The 20,208-nt window shown below is 46.8% G+C and overlaps 1 protein-coding gene across 3 annotated transcripts in view; it reads right to left on the bottom strand.

The window, feature by feature from the left end:
* The window catches only part of DNAH5 (dynein axonemal heavy chain 5), a 226,653-nt gene that overhangs the window by 180,439 nt on the left and 26,006 nt on the right, over nt 1-20,208 (bottom strand). For 2 of the 3 annotated variants that reach the window (XM_036225601.1, XM_036225602.1), the window contains exons 1-3: nt 15,372-17,549; nt 3,408-3,542; nt 1,112-1,196 (exon numbers count right to left, since the gene is read on the bottom strand). In XM_036225601.1, coding sequence (XP_036081494.1) covers nt 1,112-1,196; nt 3,408-3,542; nt 15,372-15,428 — 277 coding nt within the window. In that variant the 5' untranslated portion in view covers nt 15,429-17,549. Of the gene's footprint in view, nt 1-1,111; nt 1,197-3,407; nt 3,543-15,371; nt 17,550-20,208 lie in introns of those variants that run through there. The other variant, XM_016152142.2, reaches the window with a different exon arrangement.

Below are 20,208 nucleotides of genomic sequence, written 5' to 3'. Positions count from 1 at the left end.
ATTGAGACTGTGTTTGTCATTTGAAGCGACCATGGGAATTTTTCTTACCTAAGAATAGCCAGACAATTTATGGGATTCTCTGAATTTTAATCCCACTGAAAATGTTTAAAGGGCGATGGGAACAAAAATAAACTTGCATTTATGTTCCATCCTATAAATCCTTCTTGTTCGATGTAAGATTTATACAGCACAACGGCCAGTTTTACCCAGTGCAGAGTTGATGGATAAACTCAACGTTCTATGAGTTTCACAACCGGGGACAGAATTTGAAAATTCTGTATTATTTTGACTTTTCACTCAAAATATAACGAAGTTCCTGGCCGCAAAATATCACATAGATAATGTTGGGAAAATGCCAGTCATTTCACATATGCATGTGTAATTTCCTCAGTTTTTAAACAAAAAAGCATAATCATACTCTATACCAACAGTAGAAACTATTTTCCCTTCAAAAAAAAAAATAATAAAAGGGTGCATACGCTATTTTAATATAGTCACAATATATTTGTTTATGTTCCTAGTTTGGCTTTAAAATTATATCTATCTGCAGAAGAGTAGACTGGGATTCGCCAGTGGAATCCACTCAGAGATTTGCAAATTTTTCTTAAGTGAAAACGACTAAACTTACCACTCAATATTACTCATCTGAATCGTCGTCAGCGAAAGATAAACAGAGTGTGATATTTAACGGGGAGACTCATGCTATGCTTATGGGCAACATTCCCTACGTTAACAAGAAACAGTGCCTATAGAGAGAAGAAGCAGATGCCCATAAGAAGTTCTGGAATATAATTGCAGAAAATGAACTAGGATATGAAGAAAGTTTAACTAGTTTATTATTCCTTAACTAATGGCACAGCCTGAAAAGGAAAACAAAATATCCCAAATAAAATTAGAACGACCAAGCTAAATACCTGCCCCTTTTCCTTGAGGTGAAAAACCGACCCTGGGCCTCACCCAGCACACCTCACGGGCGCCCACCTGTCCCCCATCCTAAGGTGACAAACAGTGGGAGAGGCCCGGTGGGTTCGCACAGTGACCTCCCGCTTCCCATCATCCTCAAATAAATCTAACAACACATTTCTGGGTGTGTCGCATCAAAGGTGAATACCTGTTTCTGCTACCTCCACATCCTGGTAATAAAATATCAGATGACGCAGACCTCCAACAGCAAAAAGCTGATCGATTCTATCAATCTGGGGAGGAAAAAAAAAAAAGGCACAGTAACGACTTTGTCCTGAATTAGAAAACGTATGTAGACCAGCATTTACTGTCATCTTCCTTACTCAGGGCTGCATCTAAGACACAGCACGTAGGAGGCGCCCCATTTGTTTCGACGTAAAAACCGTGGAAGAATAAATGCCTCACGTGGCAAAGATTCAGTTCAAAGAAATGTTTCAATTAATTTTTCTAAAATTTGCTATACATGCACATGCAGAAAGAGATCGTCCCTCCATTTTTGCTAATTTCCTAAAGCACTGAGCTGTTAAAGGCAGATATAAACATAGATGAGTGTTTTACCTTCATTCAATTGCATATCGGAAAGAAAAAACAAACAAACAAACAAATACAGTACGATTGCACTTATATGAGGTATCTAAAATTGTCCAATTCGCACAGAGAAAGTAGAATGCTGGTTGCCAGGGCTGGGGGTGGGAGGTGACGGGAAGTTGTTTAATGGCATCAAATTTCGGTTTTGCAAGATGAAAAGAGTTCTGATGATTCTTTACACAACAGTGTGAATGTTCTTCACACCGCCGAACTGTGCCCTTAAAAACAGTTAACACAGTAAATTTCATGTTATGTGTATGTTACCACGATTTAAAACAAAAAAGTTTTAAAGGGTAAAATTAAAGCCTGAAAAATTTAAGTGTGAAAATAACCCCCTTTCAATTTTGACCATATCGTAGATAAAGCCATTAAATAAAAAAAAAAAATAGAATTTTTAAAGCAAGCTGCCCTGTTTTCTTTGCTACATTTTCTTTCTTGAGGATGCCAAGGGATTGAGTAGGATGCATTCCGTGAGATTAACTTCCCAGCCAGGAATGTGGTGGAGATATTTCCATCACGGCCAGTACAGAAACCCCCACCCCTCTATCCTTGTGTGTAAGCCTGAGCCAGGAGACTTTCTTTAAACCTCCGGGTTTGACATTCCTGGGTTCTGATCACGACACGGCAGTTTGACTTGGGCTTCCAACAGTTCATTCATCCCCCAGACACAGACGTCTGAACCAGAAAGCAGGGCAGGCAAGCACTGGCCTCATGAACAGTCTCCCTGAATCTGCATCGGTTATGTGACCCTGCCTCCTTCTGTGCCCCCATTTTTGGCAAATAACATTACTTACCACTTGGTATTATGAAGATTAAATGGGGTAATAGCTGAACCCCACTTAGAACAGAGACTAGCACTTGGTGAACAGTCAATAGTTAGCTGTGATGAAGAGAATGAAGAAGAGAAGAAGGAATTTCCTCAACTCCTGACTGAGTCACCCTGTGGTTGAACTATTTTAGAGTTATCCACCCTTAACCGTCCCACGGACTCCCGTTAAGCCCGGCAGAGCGATGCAGCAGCGGGAAACAAAGCCAGTGGAATGCAGGAGCCTGCTCACGCTGGCTCACAACAGCCAAATGATGACAACCACTCAACCTGGCCTTGAGTGATATGTTTGGTAGTTTGGAATCAGCACTGGTGGGGGTATTTACAGAACAGAAATCAGCAAATGCCCTGACTGGTGCCTCCCTCCACCCTCTTACCCAAAGCTTTGGCTGTCAAACATTTACGAGCCTCCACTGAAAAGCATTATCAACAGTGTGATACCCCTGTCCACAAAAGCCACCCCCATACCCTCTTTAAAACCTAATAATAAGAAACTTCAGAAATGACCAAAGGGCCCCTGACCTGCCTTTCTCACCGCCCAGAAAATCATAGCCACCCATATGTGATCTTCCCCATCCACGGTCAAATCACACCCCAGGTTTGGGAGGGAAATCATAGCAGAAAATGGAAGTCAAGGTCAGAAACAAAAGAAACCAGACTTGGTTGTCGAACCCAGGAAACGATGCTGCAATTCAATCACCCAGCTCAGAACGAGATAGGTTCCAAAAGAGGTCCGTCAGCAGTTGAGAGAGTCTGTTCCCCAAACTCAGGTTCCGAAACGGCGCCTGAGGCCGGCTTCGCTGCAGCCGCCATCAGAGCCACGGAACCTACGTGACAATCGCAAGTACACCAGTCCGTGGAAAGAGCTGGAGAACCCAAGGCTCGCCCTGCCACGCCCTGTACTGAAGCGGAACGGCGTCCTCTCCGTGTTCAGACAGGGGCCGTCCTCGAAGGCCCAGCATGGGATCCGGCCTCCGGCACCCCCTGTGCCCTGTGTGATCGAGCCGGCAAGAACTCGAACGCATCGCACCTGACTCCCTTCGAGAACGGCGTCCTCCACTTCGGGTTTGCTCAGGTCCACGCAGGAAGCTACAATCCCAAATAAGTAGTCATGTCTACCGTCCAAACGCGCCCGCCTGGCTTCCTTCTCTTCCTTCAGTCTTTGCTACGAGAAGGAATACAAAGGTTATGTGGCAACTGCCGCTCTCCGATGGAATCATTTTGCAATAATTTCACATTATTGTTGTTTTTGCCCATTCTTAAGTATTCAGATAACAGGCAGCTTAATGGTACCAGATTTCATATGCTACCTTCTATTTTTAGAAATAATGTTAATTCTATTATGAAAACAACATGCTCATTGTTTTGAAATTGCATAACACAGATAAGCCAAAAGAAATAAAAATTATCTGCCATCCAGAAATTATTGCTGTTAACGTTTTGTTCTGAATGTTTACAGACTTATTTCTATGCATACATAAGCATTCGACATACACAAAAAAAAGATATCCCGGGTTTTGTAAACATTCTCTAAGCCATTAAAGAAATATTCTTCTACGCTATCAACTATTGTTATTATCTGTCTACAGATTCATATCTGGTCTTGAAATTTATTTCTGAATATCACTGATTACTTTTAAACTGATTGCTAATTACAATAAGGCATGTTCAATATAACCAATGTTAGCAGTTTAAAGCATATCTTTCCACATGTGCTATGCTCATACAAACATACGCAAACGTCTACACACCTCTATATTATACTATCAGTTTTTTCACGCATTTTCCCTTAATGAGACATCACAGACTTCTTTCTAGTTTAATACAATTATTCCGACCTGTGTGACAGCTGCAAAACATTCAATAATATGGATGGATCATAATTTAGTCAACCATTTTGCTATGGGTGGACATTCAGCTTCCAACTCATTTCTTGAATGAAATACATTACCTTTAATGCCAACCAGTAGCTTCCACCACTAGAGAGAGAAGAGGTGGCTGCTCTGGATCCCTTCGTGTAGGCAAACACTGACGAACCCCAAGGATGTCCCAGCACTACAGAGGCAAACGCTACTCAGTGACTTCAAAAAAGCTCACAGCGTGGTTGGCAGGATGTGAGCAAAAAAAATGTAAACGTGACAGGATGGTGTTATGGTTGTTGCAGGGGCATCAGATTTATGCATGGGCATTTATGAGTCTTCAGAGGAGGGGCAGAAAGGAGGAGCCCTGAGTCTAGCCTGGGGCCGAAGAGGGGTACAGGTCATAGTACAGGAACACTTTCCAGAAGAGGAGGCTTGCGCCTAGAGCTGAAGGAGAACTGGCCGCAGTCCCCGGGACAGAGGCATCTCTGCAAAGGCCAAGGGGCAGAGGAAAGCACAGGACCTGCTGGAAATGACAAGGCAGCCAGGAGGGCCGAACTGAACGGGACTGGAAAGACGTGATGAGAAATGAGAGAGAAGTCAGGTCATACAATATCTCGTGGGCCACAGTAGAAAGTTGAAACGTTCTCTGAGGTCCACGAAGGACCACTGATGTGTTTCAAGTCAGGAGAGATGTTGAGCTGTCTACACGGCATCGAAAAATCAGTCATTCTCACAGCAGTGTGGAAGGGGACTGGAGCGACGCAGCCTGGGAGGCAGGGAGGCCAAGCAGGTGTTTGACGACGGCCCTCCCAGAGCCTGAGACAGGCAGAAGTCTGGGAAGGAGGATGCAGAGTGCGAGGAGGTACGCACTGCACGCACGGACACAGACAGAGGGTCTCGGTCCAGCGTGACTACCGTCTCGGGCCGGATCGTTCTCGCGAGGGGCGGTCCTGTGCACTGCGGGGCGTTTAGCAGCATCCTCGTCCCATGCCTCCTAGATGCCAGCAGCTCCCCACCACCAAACTGTGAGGAGGAAAATGTCTCCAGACGTGGCCAGACGCCCCCTGCAGAACAGAACCACCCTCGCTGAGAACCACTGAAATGACACAAAATAGATACACAGAAACGGACGGAGACCGCCTGCATCGTAACCGACACCTGCTGGGGCCGCCCGGTGCAGAACCTGCCCACCGATGCTCCTGGCCCCTTCGCCCAGCAAACGGGATGTGCGCAGTGTCATCTTACAGATGGTTGTGACAGGAATGAACGGGTCACTTTCAACGGAAGGCAGACGTGATTTTCTAAGAAGAAATAAGGAGTGAAAAGACAAGAAGGCGAAGAATCCTGGGGAGCGCCAATATGCCAGGAGCAAGGAGGGAAAAGAGGAACGAATGGAGAAGGCTGGGAATGACTAGGAAGAGGGAGGAAAAAAGAAGCCAGGGGGCAGCACCATGGACAGTGGCCAGCCGAGTTCGTGCTACAGCAGACTGGTTGGGTCCATCGGGATATCCTTAACAGTCGTGTTTACGTGATGGCCACAGCGTCCCACAGCCCTTTTGTAATGTGACCACGCCACTAACCTGTCAAGAGATGGAGTCTATTCTCCAACTGTTGAATTTGGCTTGCCTTGTGGCTAGTTTTCACCAAAAGAATGTGGGGAGAAGTGAGACTGTGAAACCTCCCAGGCTTAGTCTGCGGGGGACCTTCCGGTTCCGCCTTTGCACTTGAGAATGCTCCCCGGGAACCCAGGCACCATGCTGAGAAGTCCAAGCCACAGGGAGAACCACGGAGGCCAGCAGCTCCAGTCGACCTCTTAGCTGACTCACCAGCAGCAAGGCTCAGGCTAGCTTGGACGTTCCAACCCAGTTGAGCCGTCAGATGACGGCGACCCAACCCAAGCCATGTGGAACGGGAGAACAGCCCAGCTGAGCCCAGTGACCCACAGAATCAAGAGACGTCACAGGGAGCTGTTGCCGCTGTGAGCCGTGCAGTTCTGATGTGGCTTGCGATGCAGCAGCAGGCAGCTCAGTGATCCTTGTTAGAATCAATTTATTGGCTGGACAGAAAGCAAATGGGCTGTAGAGCTGGGAAAAGAATGATCGTGAAAAGAGAAGCATTAAGCTGCTGGATGCAAACTGCTCCTTCTAGAAACTCAACTGCAAAGTGAAGGGGCGCGGTACCAGCAGACTGCGGGGAATTTAGAGTCAATGAAGAACTATTGAAGAAACAAAAAAATTTTAGAAAAATGTAAATAGTAAAAAGTTGGGGATCTCGGAGTGATTGAAAGGCCATCATCACTAGGCCTGTGCAGCTTACACTCATTTTTTAGAGTCTGAAAGAACTACTTTAAGAGAAACTGGGTGTGAGGGTGGGGGCGTTCAAGTTAAAAAAAGAAAAAAAGGGGGAAAAAAACTAAATATACCTAGATTCTTGCCATTTCTCCAAAAAGGAATTAACGCAAGTCCTGACACAAAGCATACCGTCCATAACCATCAAAGAGAAGTAAGTGTAAGCCTCCTTTTAAAGGCAGCTACATCCGGGAAGATGTCCTGTTGTTTTCGCTGTTGTCTGTGCTCTTGGCAGGTAGGAATAAGATGCTTTCTTCCAAGTGATCTCTCCGAGTTGGCACTGACCATCAACAACTTAAGGACATGGTGGGCAGCCAGGGAAGCCGGGAACTGAGCAGCAAAACAGATGGCAAACACTGGGTAGCCGAAAGTAAAAACTCAAAAGAAGTGGAGAGCCGGAGAGTCAGGAAAGGGAGCAGCTCTGGGCTTCCCACGCACACAGAAGCTTAACCGCGATTCCGCCATGGCAACACAGCACTCCACGGGGTTCCAAAGGAAACACACATACACTCCGTATCTGTATCTATGTATTTTCCGCCTCTCTCCCTCTCCCGTCTCTCCCTGTCTGCCTCTCTCTCTCTCCCTTTCCCTCCCTCTCCCTCTCTTTCTCTGTCTCTCTCTCTCTCTACACACACACACACACACACACACACACACACACACACACACACGAATAAAGGAGAGGCTGATCCCTAAAACAGAACACTATTCTATTTTTACTTAAATATCATGGAGAGAAAAAAAAAATGTCCAAGGCAGTTTTACATACACAAAGCAACTTATCGATGTGTTTTCAAAGCAAATGTCTCTGGAGCTGTAGTATAACGCACGTTAAGCATTGACTATGCTCTCACATACACTGACTGTTCAGCCTCTGAATGACAAGTAATACGGAGGGAATGTCCGTGCCGGGTACATGAGTGACCACAATGTTGATCAGTCTCGACTTCCATTGCCTTGATCCCAATACCTGGTACTGCAGGGGACTTTTCTTTCTTTTTTTTTTTTTTTTACTACCACAAAAAGTCAATAACATCAAACAAATATTTAGGGTCAGATGGGCGCATTGTGAGTCCACAAACTTAACCCTGCAGCATTCCGGCTGCCAGGAAACCACGGCAGCGAGCAGTCAGATGACCAGCTGTCTAGAGGCAGCTCGGCCTGCTGGCCTTCGAAACACCTAGGACGCTTGGCGAGTGAGGGCAGGGGGATTCAGAAGGTGAGGCAAACTATGGAATTTTTTTTTTTTGCGTCACGTTCAAATCGTTTTGCAGCGCATGAGCGAGCATGTCGGATGGGGGTGGGAAGGATGACCAGAAGCCCGCCCCAAGTCCAAGGAAATCCGGAACGTGTTATTGAAACATCTGTTCAGTTTGGTGGCAAGGTATGTCACTACCGCCTCAGAGTGAAAGAGTGCGATGTGCTACCCCATGAGAAACAGATGCCACTTCAAGGCAGGGCAGGTGCGCGGAGACTCAGGAGCCCCATGTCAGAGCGGGGTCACAGGTTCCAGTCCCAGCTCTGCCGCGAACTGCAAGGCCTTGCATCTGGCGCTGAACCTCTACAGGCTTCCGTCTCCGCGACTCCGAGATCAAAGTGCTGGACTGCGTGACAGCTAAGGTCCATTCCTCGTCTAACGTCCGGGCTGCTTCTCATGGCTTCGAAAGTTAACACGGACCAGAGACTTGAGGAAGAGCCAACGTCATATGCTTTCATAATAAAACTCTGTGACTTTTGCTCATGACAGGCCCATCCAACCAATTTATGTTTGCCTTTCACTCTGTAGAACCGGAGCCCAAGTCTGCATGGCTGTGTCCATGAGCTTTGCATGAACTACACACATTTCGTTTTGGCCCCAGGTTAATAACCCTCAACTGTACGAGAGACTTCGCCCTCACCTGTAAGACGGAGAGGAAGCTCCAAACTTTAAAAGTACTTGTGACTATTAAATTGGAGATAGTACTGAGATAATACTAGGTCAACCAGTACTTGAATTAAAATGTCATGGCAAAGGCTTTGACCCTGGACATCGAACTTCAGATAAAACAAAATGTCTTGATAATGACTTTTTAATTGTGCAAATGTTTTACGCTCCCTCCACCCTTGGAGAGCCGGGCCCTGTTGGCAGGTTCGCCTCAGACCGAGGCCCACCCCACGGATGCCACTGGCAGTCAGAAGTGGGCGGAGAGTGGAGACTTCGGACACTTCGCTCCATTGGCCCTGGTGGCCCTGCTGGCTTTGATCTGCTCGTCTTCGTCTCCTTCCTGTGCTTTGGTTTAATCACCACGAAAGCCCTGTGAGGCCGTCGTTATCATCGCCACACGAGGAAGTCGAGACCGAGGACCGTTGGTCCCCGTGGCAGAGCTGGCTGGGAACCCGCCAGGCCAACACGCAGGTGTCCCTGGCAGCTGAGAACATTGCGTCCTTTAAAACTAATACCCTAGAAGCGCTGTTTCTTTAAATCCACTCGAGGGATATCTGGAGCTCACTGTGTGGAGACCCCGTTTACGCCGCATGGGTCCTGGAAGGAGCCGCAGGTGGAGAGCGCGGTTAACACAGACCATCTTCGGAGTTACACTGGGGGCATTTCAGTGCCAGGACGGCTCTGTGCCCGGCCAGCTCTCCCCAGGGCACCCCCGTGTCCCCGTGCATGGCACCCCGCCCTCAGCTCCGGAAAGCGCACGGAAGGCAAGTTCCTGCTGGGGCAGCAGGGGGGTCGGCTCCACGCGCCCCCCACCCTGCGGCTTCTGCCGAGCAGCTGTGTTTTTATCTGTGTCGCCCTGGACACACCGGGCCCTCCCTCACGCGATGCCTCTGCTCGGTGAAGCATGCGCAACGAGGAACGAGCTCTGCAGGCAAAAAAATAAAAAATGTATAGTTCTTTGTTTCATAAGACGTTTTCCTAGGTGGCATGATTAGCCTCGTTGCAGGTCTGAACTGAAAAAGGGAAAGAGATCTGTTTTAACAAGGATCTGTTGCCTATTTTTAATATGTTTCTATCGGTTTGATTTGGGTGTTCTGTTTATGTGTATGTATGCGTGTAGCATGTAACAAACTGAGGAGAGTGTAAGACAGGTTAAAATCCCCTTTGGAGGCGATGTAAATAATGTGGAGTCTAGGAATTACAGTGGAAACTTCTGATCTTAAATCACCAAGGTAAAACCTCAGAGACCGCTTTCGCTTTGGCTCTCAGTATCAATCTCAAATCCACAGATAATTAATCACCTGATGAACACAGTGTTAACAAGGCCAAGAACGTGCGTTTGCTCACCTTAGGCCAGTTAGCTTCACTGTGTTCCTTTTTCCTCAACTACAGAAGAATTAGGGAAAATCCATGAGCAGAAGGGAAAATTACTCAAAGTGGATGCCCAACTGAAATGCCTGGTTATTGGTAGTTATGTATTTCTTTCCTCTTTTTTTTAGGGAGGATACCCTAAGGGGCTGGATTAGCTCACCTATCTACCATATACATAATCTGATCCTTCTTTTCACCTGAGCAGTAAAGTAAGATAAACATCAACTGGATCTCACCACTCCTACAGGAGCAGCAGCCCCACGGAAAGTGATGTCTACTTTTTTAACTTTTACAATATCCCCAGTGCCTGGAACAGTGCCTACCATGTAATAATAGAGCCTCGGCTAATATCTAATCCATGGATAAATTACCCAAATTAACCATTTTACAAGTCACTCTTAATAATGTATTTCAACTCAATGTGAGTCCATGATTGCAGGCTCAGGATTCAGTCAATAAGCATCTAGACCTTTGAAGCTGCTGTGAGTCCAGGGTAAACCACCTGCACGAAATTCTACCATTGGTATGGAGGCACTCTCTCTCTCCCTCTCTCCCTCTCTCCCTCTCTCCCTCTCTCTCTCAATTCACAGCAAACACAGCTGACCTCACTCAGCCCACATGCCATTTAAAAGTGTTGAGTTACAGAAACTAAAGGAAGCAGTTCTCCTACTTGTTTCCATTTTGAACCACTTCTACAAAGTTAACCCAATTTCCTCGTCTTCAAAAAAGGAAAGCCTCCCTCCGCCTTCCAGCATTTTCCTTTCAACCCCCAGGGCCTGCCCGCTGGCTGGGAGAGGCTTCCCCGGACCCTCCACACCTGGGCTTTAATTGGCTGGGAGAACCACAGCTTCCATCTCCTGGAGCCTAACGCCTAACCTACTTGCCTTTTCTTTCCTCCCTCCCCTTTCATTTCCTGTCCCCAGGCAGAGGGCCACCCTCCAGAGGGACTGCACCTCCTTCGTGCACCAAGGGCGCCATGGTTTCTGGAAGGGAAGGCACTCCCGCTGGCTAATCCACGCACGGCAGGAGCTGCAGTGAAGCCTTCCCTTACGTGACAGAGCCGCACTCCACCCCACCCCCCAGACCCCCAGAGCAAAGAGACAGCCCCCAAACGGAGACGAGGCCCCCCGCGTACTGCCAGGCTCCCAGAGACCAAGCTCTGCAATCTCCTCCGTTTTCTCTGCCGTTTTCAGGCCCCTAACGCTCCCTCCCCATTCACTGACTCCTTTATCTGTCATTCTTTCCAAACGAGTAAAGACCCTTTCTCTGCCTTTTTGCCACATGTGGCTTTTCCACCCGAGCCGACCCCAAACTCCCCGGAGCGGTGCCCCCATCGCCACGACCCCCTCTCCCCCCGAGACTGCACCATCTGGATTCTAACCTAGAGTTGCTTTCTGCACATCAAATTTCCGGACCTGACCGAGACTCAGTGGACTTTCACATGGCCATATGTTCAATCGTCACCCCAACCCCGCGGTGGCCTTACTCCAGAAGCAGGAACATCCGTCTCGCAGAATTCCAAGAGCCCCCTCCGGCAGCAGGGGCCATATAATTCAAGCGCCTTTCACCCATATGCTAAAAAGTATATATGTCGCCATTCACATTATATATGACACAAGGGTGAAATTCCCCATCTTCCCTCATTCATCATAATAAACCTGAGCGCTTAAAGCTGGCTGCTCACCGGAATCCCCTGGGTGCTTTAAAACACGGGTGCCGGGGCTCCCCCCTCCGCGGAGGCCCCAGCACTGCCATTTCCCAGAAGCTCCCCGGGGGGCGCCACCAGCCCAGGCCGAGAACGCCGCTCAGAGGAAACCAGAGTGTGGCCTGTCCTCAATGGACCAGCCCCACCGGGAGTGCTCACACGAGGCAGGCACTTAACAGAGGAAGGCCAAGGGCATAAATTTGGGGTCTCTCCACCTCCAGACCTCTGGTTGTTTTTTTTCCTCGTTACTACGGTTGTGCAAAACGTGACAGGAAGAACAACTCTCAGCTCCAGACTCCACGGGGCCTGGAAGTGCCCTTCCCCGCAGCGTCACGGAGCAGAGTGGCACCCAACGGCCATCCGACGGATGTTAGTGGAATGGATGAATTTTGTGCTCAGAGTCACATTCTCCCAGAGTCTGGCAAAGGCGTGGTTACCATGTGGACATCTTGAACACTAACGCGTTCGGGCTCAAGGGCACCCATGTCTACTCCCCTGGCAAACAGTACACGGCGACTCCCACTCCCCAGCTAAATCCCAGGGCCATTCACCTCCCGACGCTCCCAGGACACTGTTTTGACCTTGCGTGTGTGAAATGCATTCACGGGGCCAAACACGTCTGGGCCTGACGAACAGAAGATAAACCGGTTTGTCTGTGTGGCCAGAGAACAGCAGGGCCGACAGCCTTTCCACAAAGACACCTGAGAGCGAAGGTTCTTTTCTGTCTTGGCCCTGGGCACCATGGGAACCATGGCCACCCCCACCCCTCCACCCCCCGCAGGGTTCATCAGCAGGGGAGGGAGCTGTGCCCCTCAGGGCAGCGGCCCTCTCTCCCCCTCCACCGTCTCTACCCCCACGACGACATCAGTGTTTAGCGAAACCTAGCAATCCGAAGTCCAACAGACAACAGGCTTCTGCAGCATAAACACACAGTGCGAAACGTGCACACACACATCCGGGCAGCAGGGGGCCAGCCGGCCTCCATTTTAAAACCAGCTTGCGATGAGATCTGTTTACATCAAGACGACTGTCATAAACCTTTCAAGTTTTTTTCCCTAAGAGTAGACCAAGTCAACGAGCAAAAATTATAGATTTCAGTTTAATTTTAGGGAGGGAAGGAAAAACAGAATCCGTAAGCCTGGAATTCATGTCCATTGTGCACTTATAAGTTGGTACTACACATTCTTCATCTAGGAGAAAAGCAGAAAGAAGGCAGACATCATTTCTGGACCATGTTTTTGCAAATAAGTCAGTGAATATATACAGAATTATTTCAAGTTTCTTCACTGAAAAACATTTGTGTGTGTTATACAACAAAAGGGTATAAGGCTTGGCTTTTCTAAACCGACAGAGCTTGTGGTACATTTGGTTTTTTTCCTGCATGTATATGCTGGATACAGTCAATTATTATAATAATCTAGTTATAATTTAGCATTGTCACAGTAATAGTTCCAGACCAAGGTTAAATATATATTTATAGTTTTTAAGTGAAGTAGCTTTGGAATCTTTGCCATTGATTATCTGAGGTCACCAAATTATAATTTAATACTTTATCATATCGGTGCACCAAATAGAAAATGCAGACACTATTTGCATAATATTCGGCAACACCAAAGTAATTCTGTTAATATCATACTTCAGGGCAATGAACAGGACCAGCATACTAAACATATAAATGAAACCTCCAAAAAACTTAACTTTTCCCCAAAAGGTAGCTTGTGCCAAGGAAGAAACTAATCCATTAACTATACTCAAGATGTTATCATCAATTTTAATGTTTTATACTCGGTAGTAAAGAACAGGAAAATTTCTCAGACATGTGAAAAGTTTCATCAATTCAATTTACTGCAGAAGCATAAATTAAAATGTATTAGCACCAGGCTCTTTGTTAAGGGGGGGGCTATTTAAAAGTGGAGAGAACATCATCCGTATCCTCCGGGAACTCCCCAACTCGTGAGGGAAAGAGACACGGAGACAAACACCATTTCACTACGTGATGTGACAAGGGCTGAGGACGCCCAAGGAAGGGGGCCCCCGCCTCCTCGGAGAGTCAGAGAGGCTTCTCAGAGGACGAGAAAAATAAACGATCCCATCAAAACCCGAGGAGAGGACATGCAGAGACAGCTCTCCAAAGAAAACGCAAAGATGGCCAACGGACATACAAAAAAGATGCCCAACGTCACTCATCATCAGGTAAATGCAAATCAAAACCACAGTGAGATACCGCCTCACACCTGTCAGAATGGCTATTACGAAAAAAATCCACAAATAACACTTGCTGGCGAGGACGTGGAGAAAAGGGAACCTTTATGCACTGTTGGTGGGACTGCCAATTGGCGCAGCCACTTTGGAAAACAATATGGAGATGCCTCAAAAAACGAAAAATAAATCTACCATACGACCCAGCAATTCCACTTCTGGATCTTTATCTGAAGAAAAACAAAGCCACTAATTTGAAAAGATGTATGCACCCCTAGGTTCACTGCGGCATTATTTATAATAGCCGAGATATGAGAGCAATCTAGGAGCCAGTGACAGAAGAATGGATAAAGAAAATGTGGTGTACATATACGATGGAGTATTACTCGCCCATACAAAATAATAAAATCCTGCCACTTGTGACAACATGGATGCAGAGGGCATTAAGCAAAGTGACATAAGACAGAGGAAAAAAAAAAAAGACAAGTACTGCATGATCGTCACTTACATGTGGAGTTTTATTAAAAAATCGAAGCGAAACAAAAACAGACTCACAGAAACGAAGAGCAAACTGACGATTGCCAGGGGGGTGACAAGGTGAGGGGGGACGAGAGTCGCTCATAGTGTGGCAACTTTGCACAACGACACGAGGTTGGTTACTAGGCTTCGTGTGGCGAGCACATCGTGAGACACACATATGTCAAATCGCTACGCGGTACGCCCGACACTACTTCTATCACAAACCAACTACACTTTATTTTTTAAAAAGGGTGAGTAGCGCTTGCGGGCAAACAAGTCTGGGGGCTCGGCCGGCAGACGCCGGCTGTGGGAAGGACGCGTCGGAGTCGTGGCGCTCGGGGAAGCAGAGGGTGGCTTGGTGGCGCGGTGCTTCGGGAACGCGGAGGCGGCAGCCCTGCTGTTCTGCGGCGAGCAGGTTGCCAGACTAGCCAGAGTCACCTGGACTGTCGGGAATGCGTAAAGAGCCGCCAGTGAGCGGGGCCCCAAGGAAGCAGGGAAAACATCATTCTCTTCTCTTCCAGCGTTACTTGGCAGTGGAAGAGGTTCGGAATCCCTCTCTCTCTCTCTGCATTTGCATAATAAAAAGCTGCTGAGCTGGCCCAGTGCTAGGGAGGGCTTCCTCCTTCAATGTGACTCCACAGGCACATCCCTGTCTGTGACCTCGTTTCCAGGCCTATAGAATGTGGGCGACAGGGTATCCACAGACCCCGGAAAACTCGCAGCCTAGACTCTGCCTTAATGATCTCTCATCACCAACAAAAGCTTACAAGTCTCAAAGGATGCAAAGTGACCAAAGTGTCCTGAATGTGTTTTTTCCCCTCAGGCGAGCATCATATCAAAAGATGCAGCAAGTATTTCTATAAGCAGCTATAGCATGGGTGGCAATGTGCAGAAAAGCCTAAAAATCCAACCCCTTCTTTTTTTCAAATTCGAAATAGCAACATGTAGCCTCATGCACCATCCAAAACTTGACAAGTATGTTTCTCACAAATTAATCAGAATATAACTCCGAACTTTTGTAAGCGATAATTCAAGACATGTGCATGTACAGACGACGGCCACTTACTGTTAACACTCGGGTGACACTCTGCTTCCACAGCTGTCTCCTGCCGGTCCTAAACATCACCACGATCTGCTCGGCTTCTGGACCCTTCCAGAATGATCTTCTAACTCCTGGGAGACCCACTTGGCATCCAACAGGCTTTCAAATGAAAAGTCCTCTAGAGGACCTAAAGTTCACATTTACATTTCTGATTTGCATGTGTCATTCACCAGATACACAGAACACAAATTAAAAGTGCCCCTAGGCTATTCAAGTGTTCCTTCTAGAGTCTCTTCCCTGAGCTTCTCCTGCGCTCCAAAGCCTCGCGTCGTTAGGGGAATACTGTTTATATGCTGTACAGTTTAAACATGCCTCTTAATCACGTTTGTCACCCAATGAAAGCATTCGAACCGTTCGGTTGCAACACAACTTTTGATGTTCGTTTAATTCTATACACTGCCCAACAATAAGTAGGGAGTCAACAGAGATATTTGACTAATTTCTTTGAACAGTGAGAAACTTTAAACCATATCAAAATGGAAAGCAGAGAAACCACAGCTCTGAATAAATTGCTTGAGAAATTCAGTCTTACTTTGTCTAAACAACTTTCTGTGCATGATTAACTGCCAGCATTGTGACTAATTGTGACTAATTGTCAGATAGGCTAATTGTGACCCAAAGGAGCCATTTTTTCCCCATAAAGAACAAGAAGCCTATTTCATATGCAAAAAGCAAATGAGGTCCATAAATTACTTATGCTCGCACAGTTAGCTGCACACACAAATAAACCAAGGTAATTTATTCTATGTGACTAAACACCTTGATCATCCTCGCTGAGAAGCTGTGACGGGAAGTCACAGCCAAGGTGATCTGAGATCTAGTTATTATGTACGATTTCTCTCATCAGGATGGATGAAAGGCAGGACGCCTGAAGTTGGGCTGTTTAATCCAGCATTTAGTCCTTAGAATTCAAGGTTCAGGAAACCCTATCCAATCAAGTCATCCAAGGATAATCGAGAAACAGGGAACGCATCCTGCCCATAGCCTGCTAGTCAACCTCACAAGAGACTGACTTGAGAGCCAGGATGCTACTTTGGTATTGACATCTACTGCTAATTTGGATGCTAATTTGGTATCTAAACTCAGGAGAGTCATCTGATCAACAGCCAAGCACTAGGACGTGGCCTCCACATGCAGGGTTAACAAAGAGACAACAATTAGACCTGAAGACAGTAAGTCTGCACCGAAGGCCATCAGTAGGTTCTGCGACTTCAAGCGAAATGACATACGCCAAGACCGGTTTTACCACAGGCTCACTGACACAGACAAGAGTCAGGTTCCTGCGGCATGTCGTCAAGGTTACAACACAATGTCATTCAAGGATCTGCTGTGTTATTTGGTAAGCAAAGAAGTTAGAGTCTGTTTATGGGACATTTTTTTAAATCAGCCTTTGGGTATTGATAAGCGGCTATTTTCTGTTCTAATTATAAATCTAAACTAGAAGTCACTCTCCTCTGTACGGTGTCGACAGGTCCTCAGCAAATCACAGGATTTTCTCATCGTCCTTGCTCGACGTCCCAGTACCAGTCCCAAGAATCTCTGTCAACATCTGACTTCAGGACGGAGGTGCCAACTCATGACGTCCCTGCTCATCCTTCATTAGCATTTAAATTGGGTGCTTCCCTGATGGTCTCGTAGGTACCACCCTCATCTCATCAGCAGCCTGTTGATGTTATGTCTTGGGGACAGTTAGTTACTTTCTGGGAAGATTTCCACAGGCGGCTGATGGCACTCGTATTGTGTTTGGCGGGCATAACCATGGCTACCTCGAGACTTCCCAGTACACTGCAAAGTCTTCCAACCTCTGCGGCTGAATGTCAACCCTCTTTGGGCAATGCAGAGGCAGCAGGCATCTTAAGGGATCCCCCTGTGGGTCTCAGACCTGAAGGAGGCTCCCCGAGAATTGTGGCTAAGCAGAACCCACAAGGCTCAAGCCTGAACCCGTGTCTGACCGCCTGCCCCCCGAGTGCCTGTCTGAAATAAAACTGATTTCCAGCCGTTGAAGAGCCATCACACGCGGCTCAGCAGGAGCCTCAGGAGGGGTTTCCGAGCGGTGGTTTCTGCCAGGTGCCTGCTTCAGCTGACGAGACCCCTCCTCCAGGAACACACTCTGGGAAGTCTCCAGCCCAACCTGCTGGACACCCCTGCCCCCCTTTCAGGCTGGGCACCGTGGCCATGGGTTAACCTTAAATCAGACGGGACAGGAAAACGAGAGTGGGCAACGGGCGCCCCATAGGTAGGAGTCTTCATCCAAAAGTCCGAGTACCTTCAGGCCAAGTTTAAAGTTCCGCTTTCATTCATTCATTCGACGGATGTTCGCCTGTGCCTTTTACGTACCAGGCACTGTACTATGTACTAGGCGTAGAGCAGCTAATTAAAACTCACACTTAATCGAACATTTAAAAATCAATTATAAGATACCTAATTATTTTATGTAGCACCCAAAAAGTTAAATGCCGCCAATTAGGTTTAAATACAACATCAACTTTAAGATGCATTCACAGATACTAAATTACGAAAAATGTACATCTCAGAATCTAAGAAAAACCATTGTTCCCACCTTCGCTGGAGGGAGGTATTAAATAACATATAAATAACTACATAATTATAAATAAAATATAATTACAAATTGTGGAAAGTGCCATAAAAAAGAAAATAAGGTGTAGATCGGCGTTGAATTTTTTTCCATTTTATGCTTCCATTCTGAAGTGTGACGTTTCCTGAACTCAGCTCTGAGGAATAGAGAGTCATCTACTTTGGACTTTGCAGCCCTATGTACAACCTACGCCATGCCGTGCCACAGAAAAGTGCAAGCGTTAGGGTCAGACAGACCTGGGTATAAACCCCAGCTCTGTCCTCCTCTAGCGGTGTGAGGTCGGAGCTTCAGTTTCCTAAGTTAGAAATAAACCTGCCTGCCTCACAGACCCGTGATGACTTAAATATATGTAGAACTCCTGGATCCTCACAGGCACTTAATAAATGACAGATACATCTGCATTTTTTTAGTTGCAAGAAAGTTATGACTACAGTTAGTGACAATATCCATGTAGGGGACAAATTCCCAAGGAATTTAACCTAGCCCACAAATTCCAGTCTAGAGCTGTTCGGACCCGTTGCTCTAGATTTCTGAGTATGTCCCAAGAGGAAGAGTAGATTCCAGGTCTCATCAGTTACCATCCTCAGGTCTTCCACAGATTTCCGTCTCCAAGATGTCTTTCTGAAGCCCAGCCTAATCAAGCCCAGCGATCGATCATCAGTTTAATGGCCTTGAACACAGGGAGAAAGGGGCAGCATATAAAGCCGGCAAAGGAGATGAGCGGGATGAGGAAATACCACATTTCATTCATTCCCAGTTGTGCGCTTTTTTGGCTGTTTACCATCGCGAGATTGGGTGCACCTGATAGTGCAGGTGCTCTTCTTATAACCGCTGTTGGTTAGCAGTAACCAGGACATAATTGTCACTGCCAGTTTGTGCGGACTCGGTCGTCACTGCAGGTGGCATGACAGAGCCTCTGCAGCACCCTGATGTGTCAACACACCACCGAAGATCCATGTGAAGAAGGAATGTGCGTCCTGGTTGTTTTCTGAAAATCTGCCACTGACACCTTCTGGGAAGACCAGGAAAACGCCAACTCCACAACTTACAGAATGGGTGACAGTGGACAGAGAGAAAATTCCAGAAGAATCAGACCCCAAACGTGAAGAAGCTTTAGAAATGTCTTAATCTACTCATTGCACTTAATATCTGTATGGATGCGCAATTTCTATCTATGTTTAAGTAGGTCTAAAATAGTGTCTCGATTAAAATCGAATTTGAAGGAAACAATACATCCTGGCTTAATTGACAGCTGTTTTTCTATCTTAGTGGTGACTGAAACGGTGGTGCGTCATTTTATCTGATGATGGCTTAAATCAGGTGAAATACAGTTTTAAGATCTCTAACAGTCTAAGAAAAGTTCTCGGAGAAGGTAGAATTTAAGGTGAGCCTTGAATAAGGGTAAGATTCAACTGGGAAAAGGCAGGGCATAACATATGAGGAAGATATCATGAGCAAAAGCGTGGAGGCTGGAATTCAAAAGAGAGCCTGTCTTGAGCTACGGTTGTGAAGAAACGTGATAAGTAATCTCTGAAACGTATGAGGAGGCTGAACTCCGGTGTCTGCCTAAGGTAGCTGGCCCTTGAGGGCACCAGGAAGTCATAGGAGAATAAACCGACAAAAGTCTTGTTCAGGAAAACTATGCTGCTCATTGTATGCAGGAAAGGCCAGCGTGGAAAAGACAGACGTCAGCATTCCGGGCATGAGAAAACAAAGGATTTGATGGAGGAGTGGACGCAGGGTCACCCGGGCCAACCAAAAACGAACAAACAAGCTAAATAAAAAGAGGCAGTTCCTCTTTTCCCATCCACCAGCTTGCTACCCCGGAGCTGCTACTACACAGAAATCCTGGTTGAGGAAAAAGCGGGAAGGGGCAGATAGATGCGACCTGACAACTGGGAACGGAAGAGAGGACGGCTCTTTCGTCAGGCGTGGTTGGCGTGAAGGATCGTCATCACTCGAACAGGAACGGGGTAATCTAGCCAAAGCGCGTCTGGGGAACGAGGCGACTAGAGAAATACAAATAAAGCTCTCGTTCTTCACTTTTCCTATCAGTCTTTTCATCTTGAAAACATGGAGGTCACCCTATGCCCAACCGAAAACATCCGTTACCTTTTTCTTTATTCTATCGTAATTTAAAATTTTCATAATATACTCATAATAAAAAGAAAAGAAACGATAATATATTGATTCAATGATCATTTG

The sequence above is a fragment of the Rousettus aegyptiacus genome, unplaced genomic scaffold (assembly GCF_014176215.1).
Source record: "Rousettus aegyptiacus isolate mRouAeg1 unplaced genomic scaffold, mRouAeg1.p scaffold_m13_p_8, whole genome shotgun sequence".
Classification (NCBI taxonomy): Eukaryota; Metazoa; Chordata; class Mammalia; order Chiroptera; family Pteropodidae; genus Rousettus; species Rousettus aegyptiacus.
Note: the sequence above shows the minus strand (reverse complement) of the source record. Positions and strands in the feature narration are given on the sequence as shown.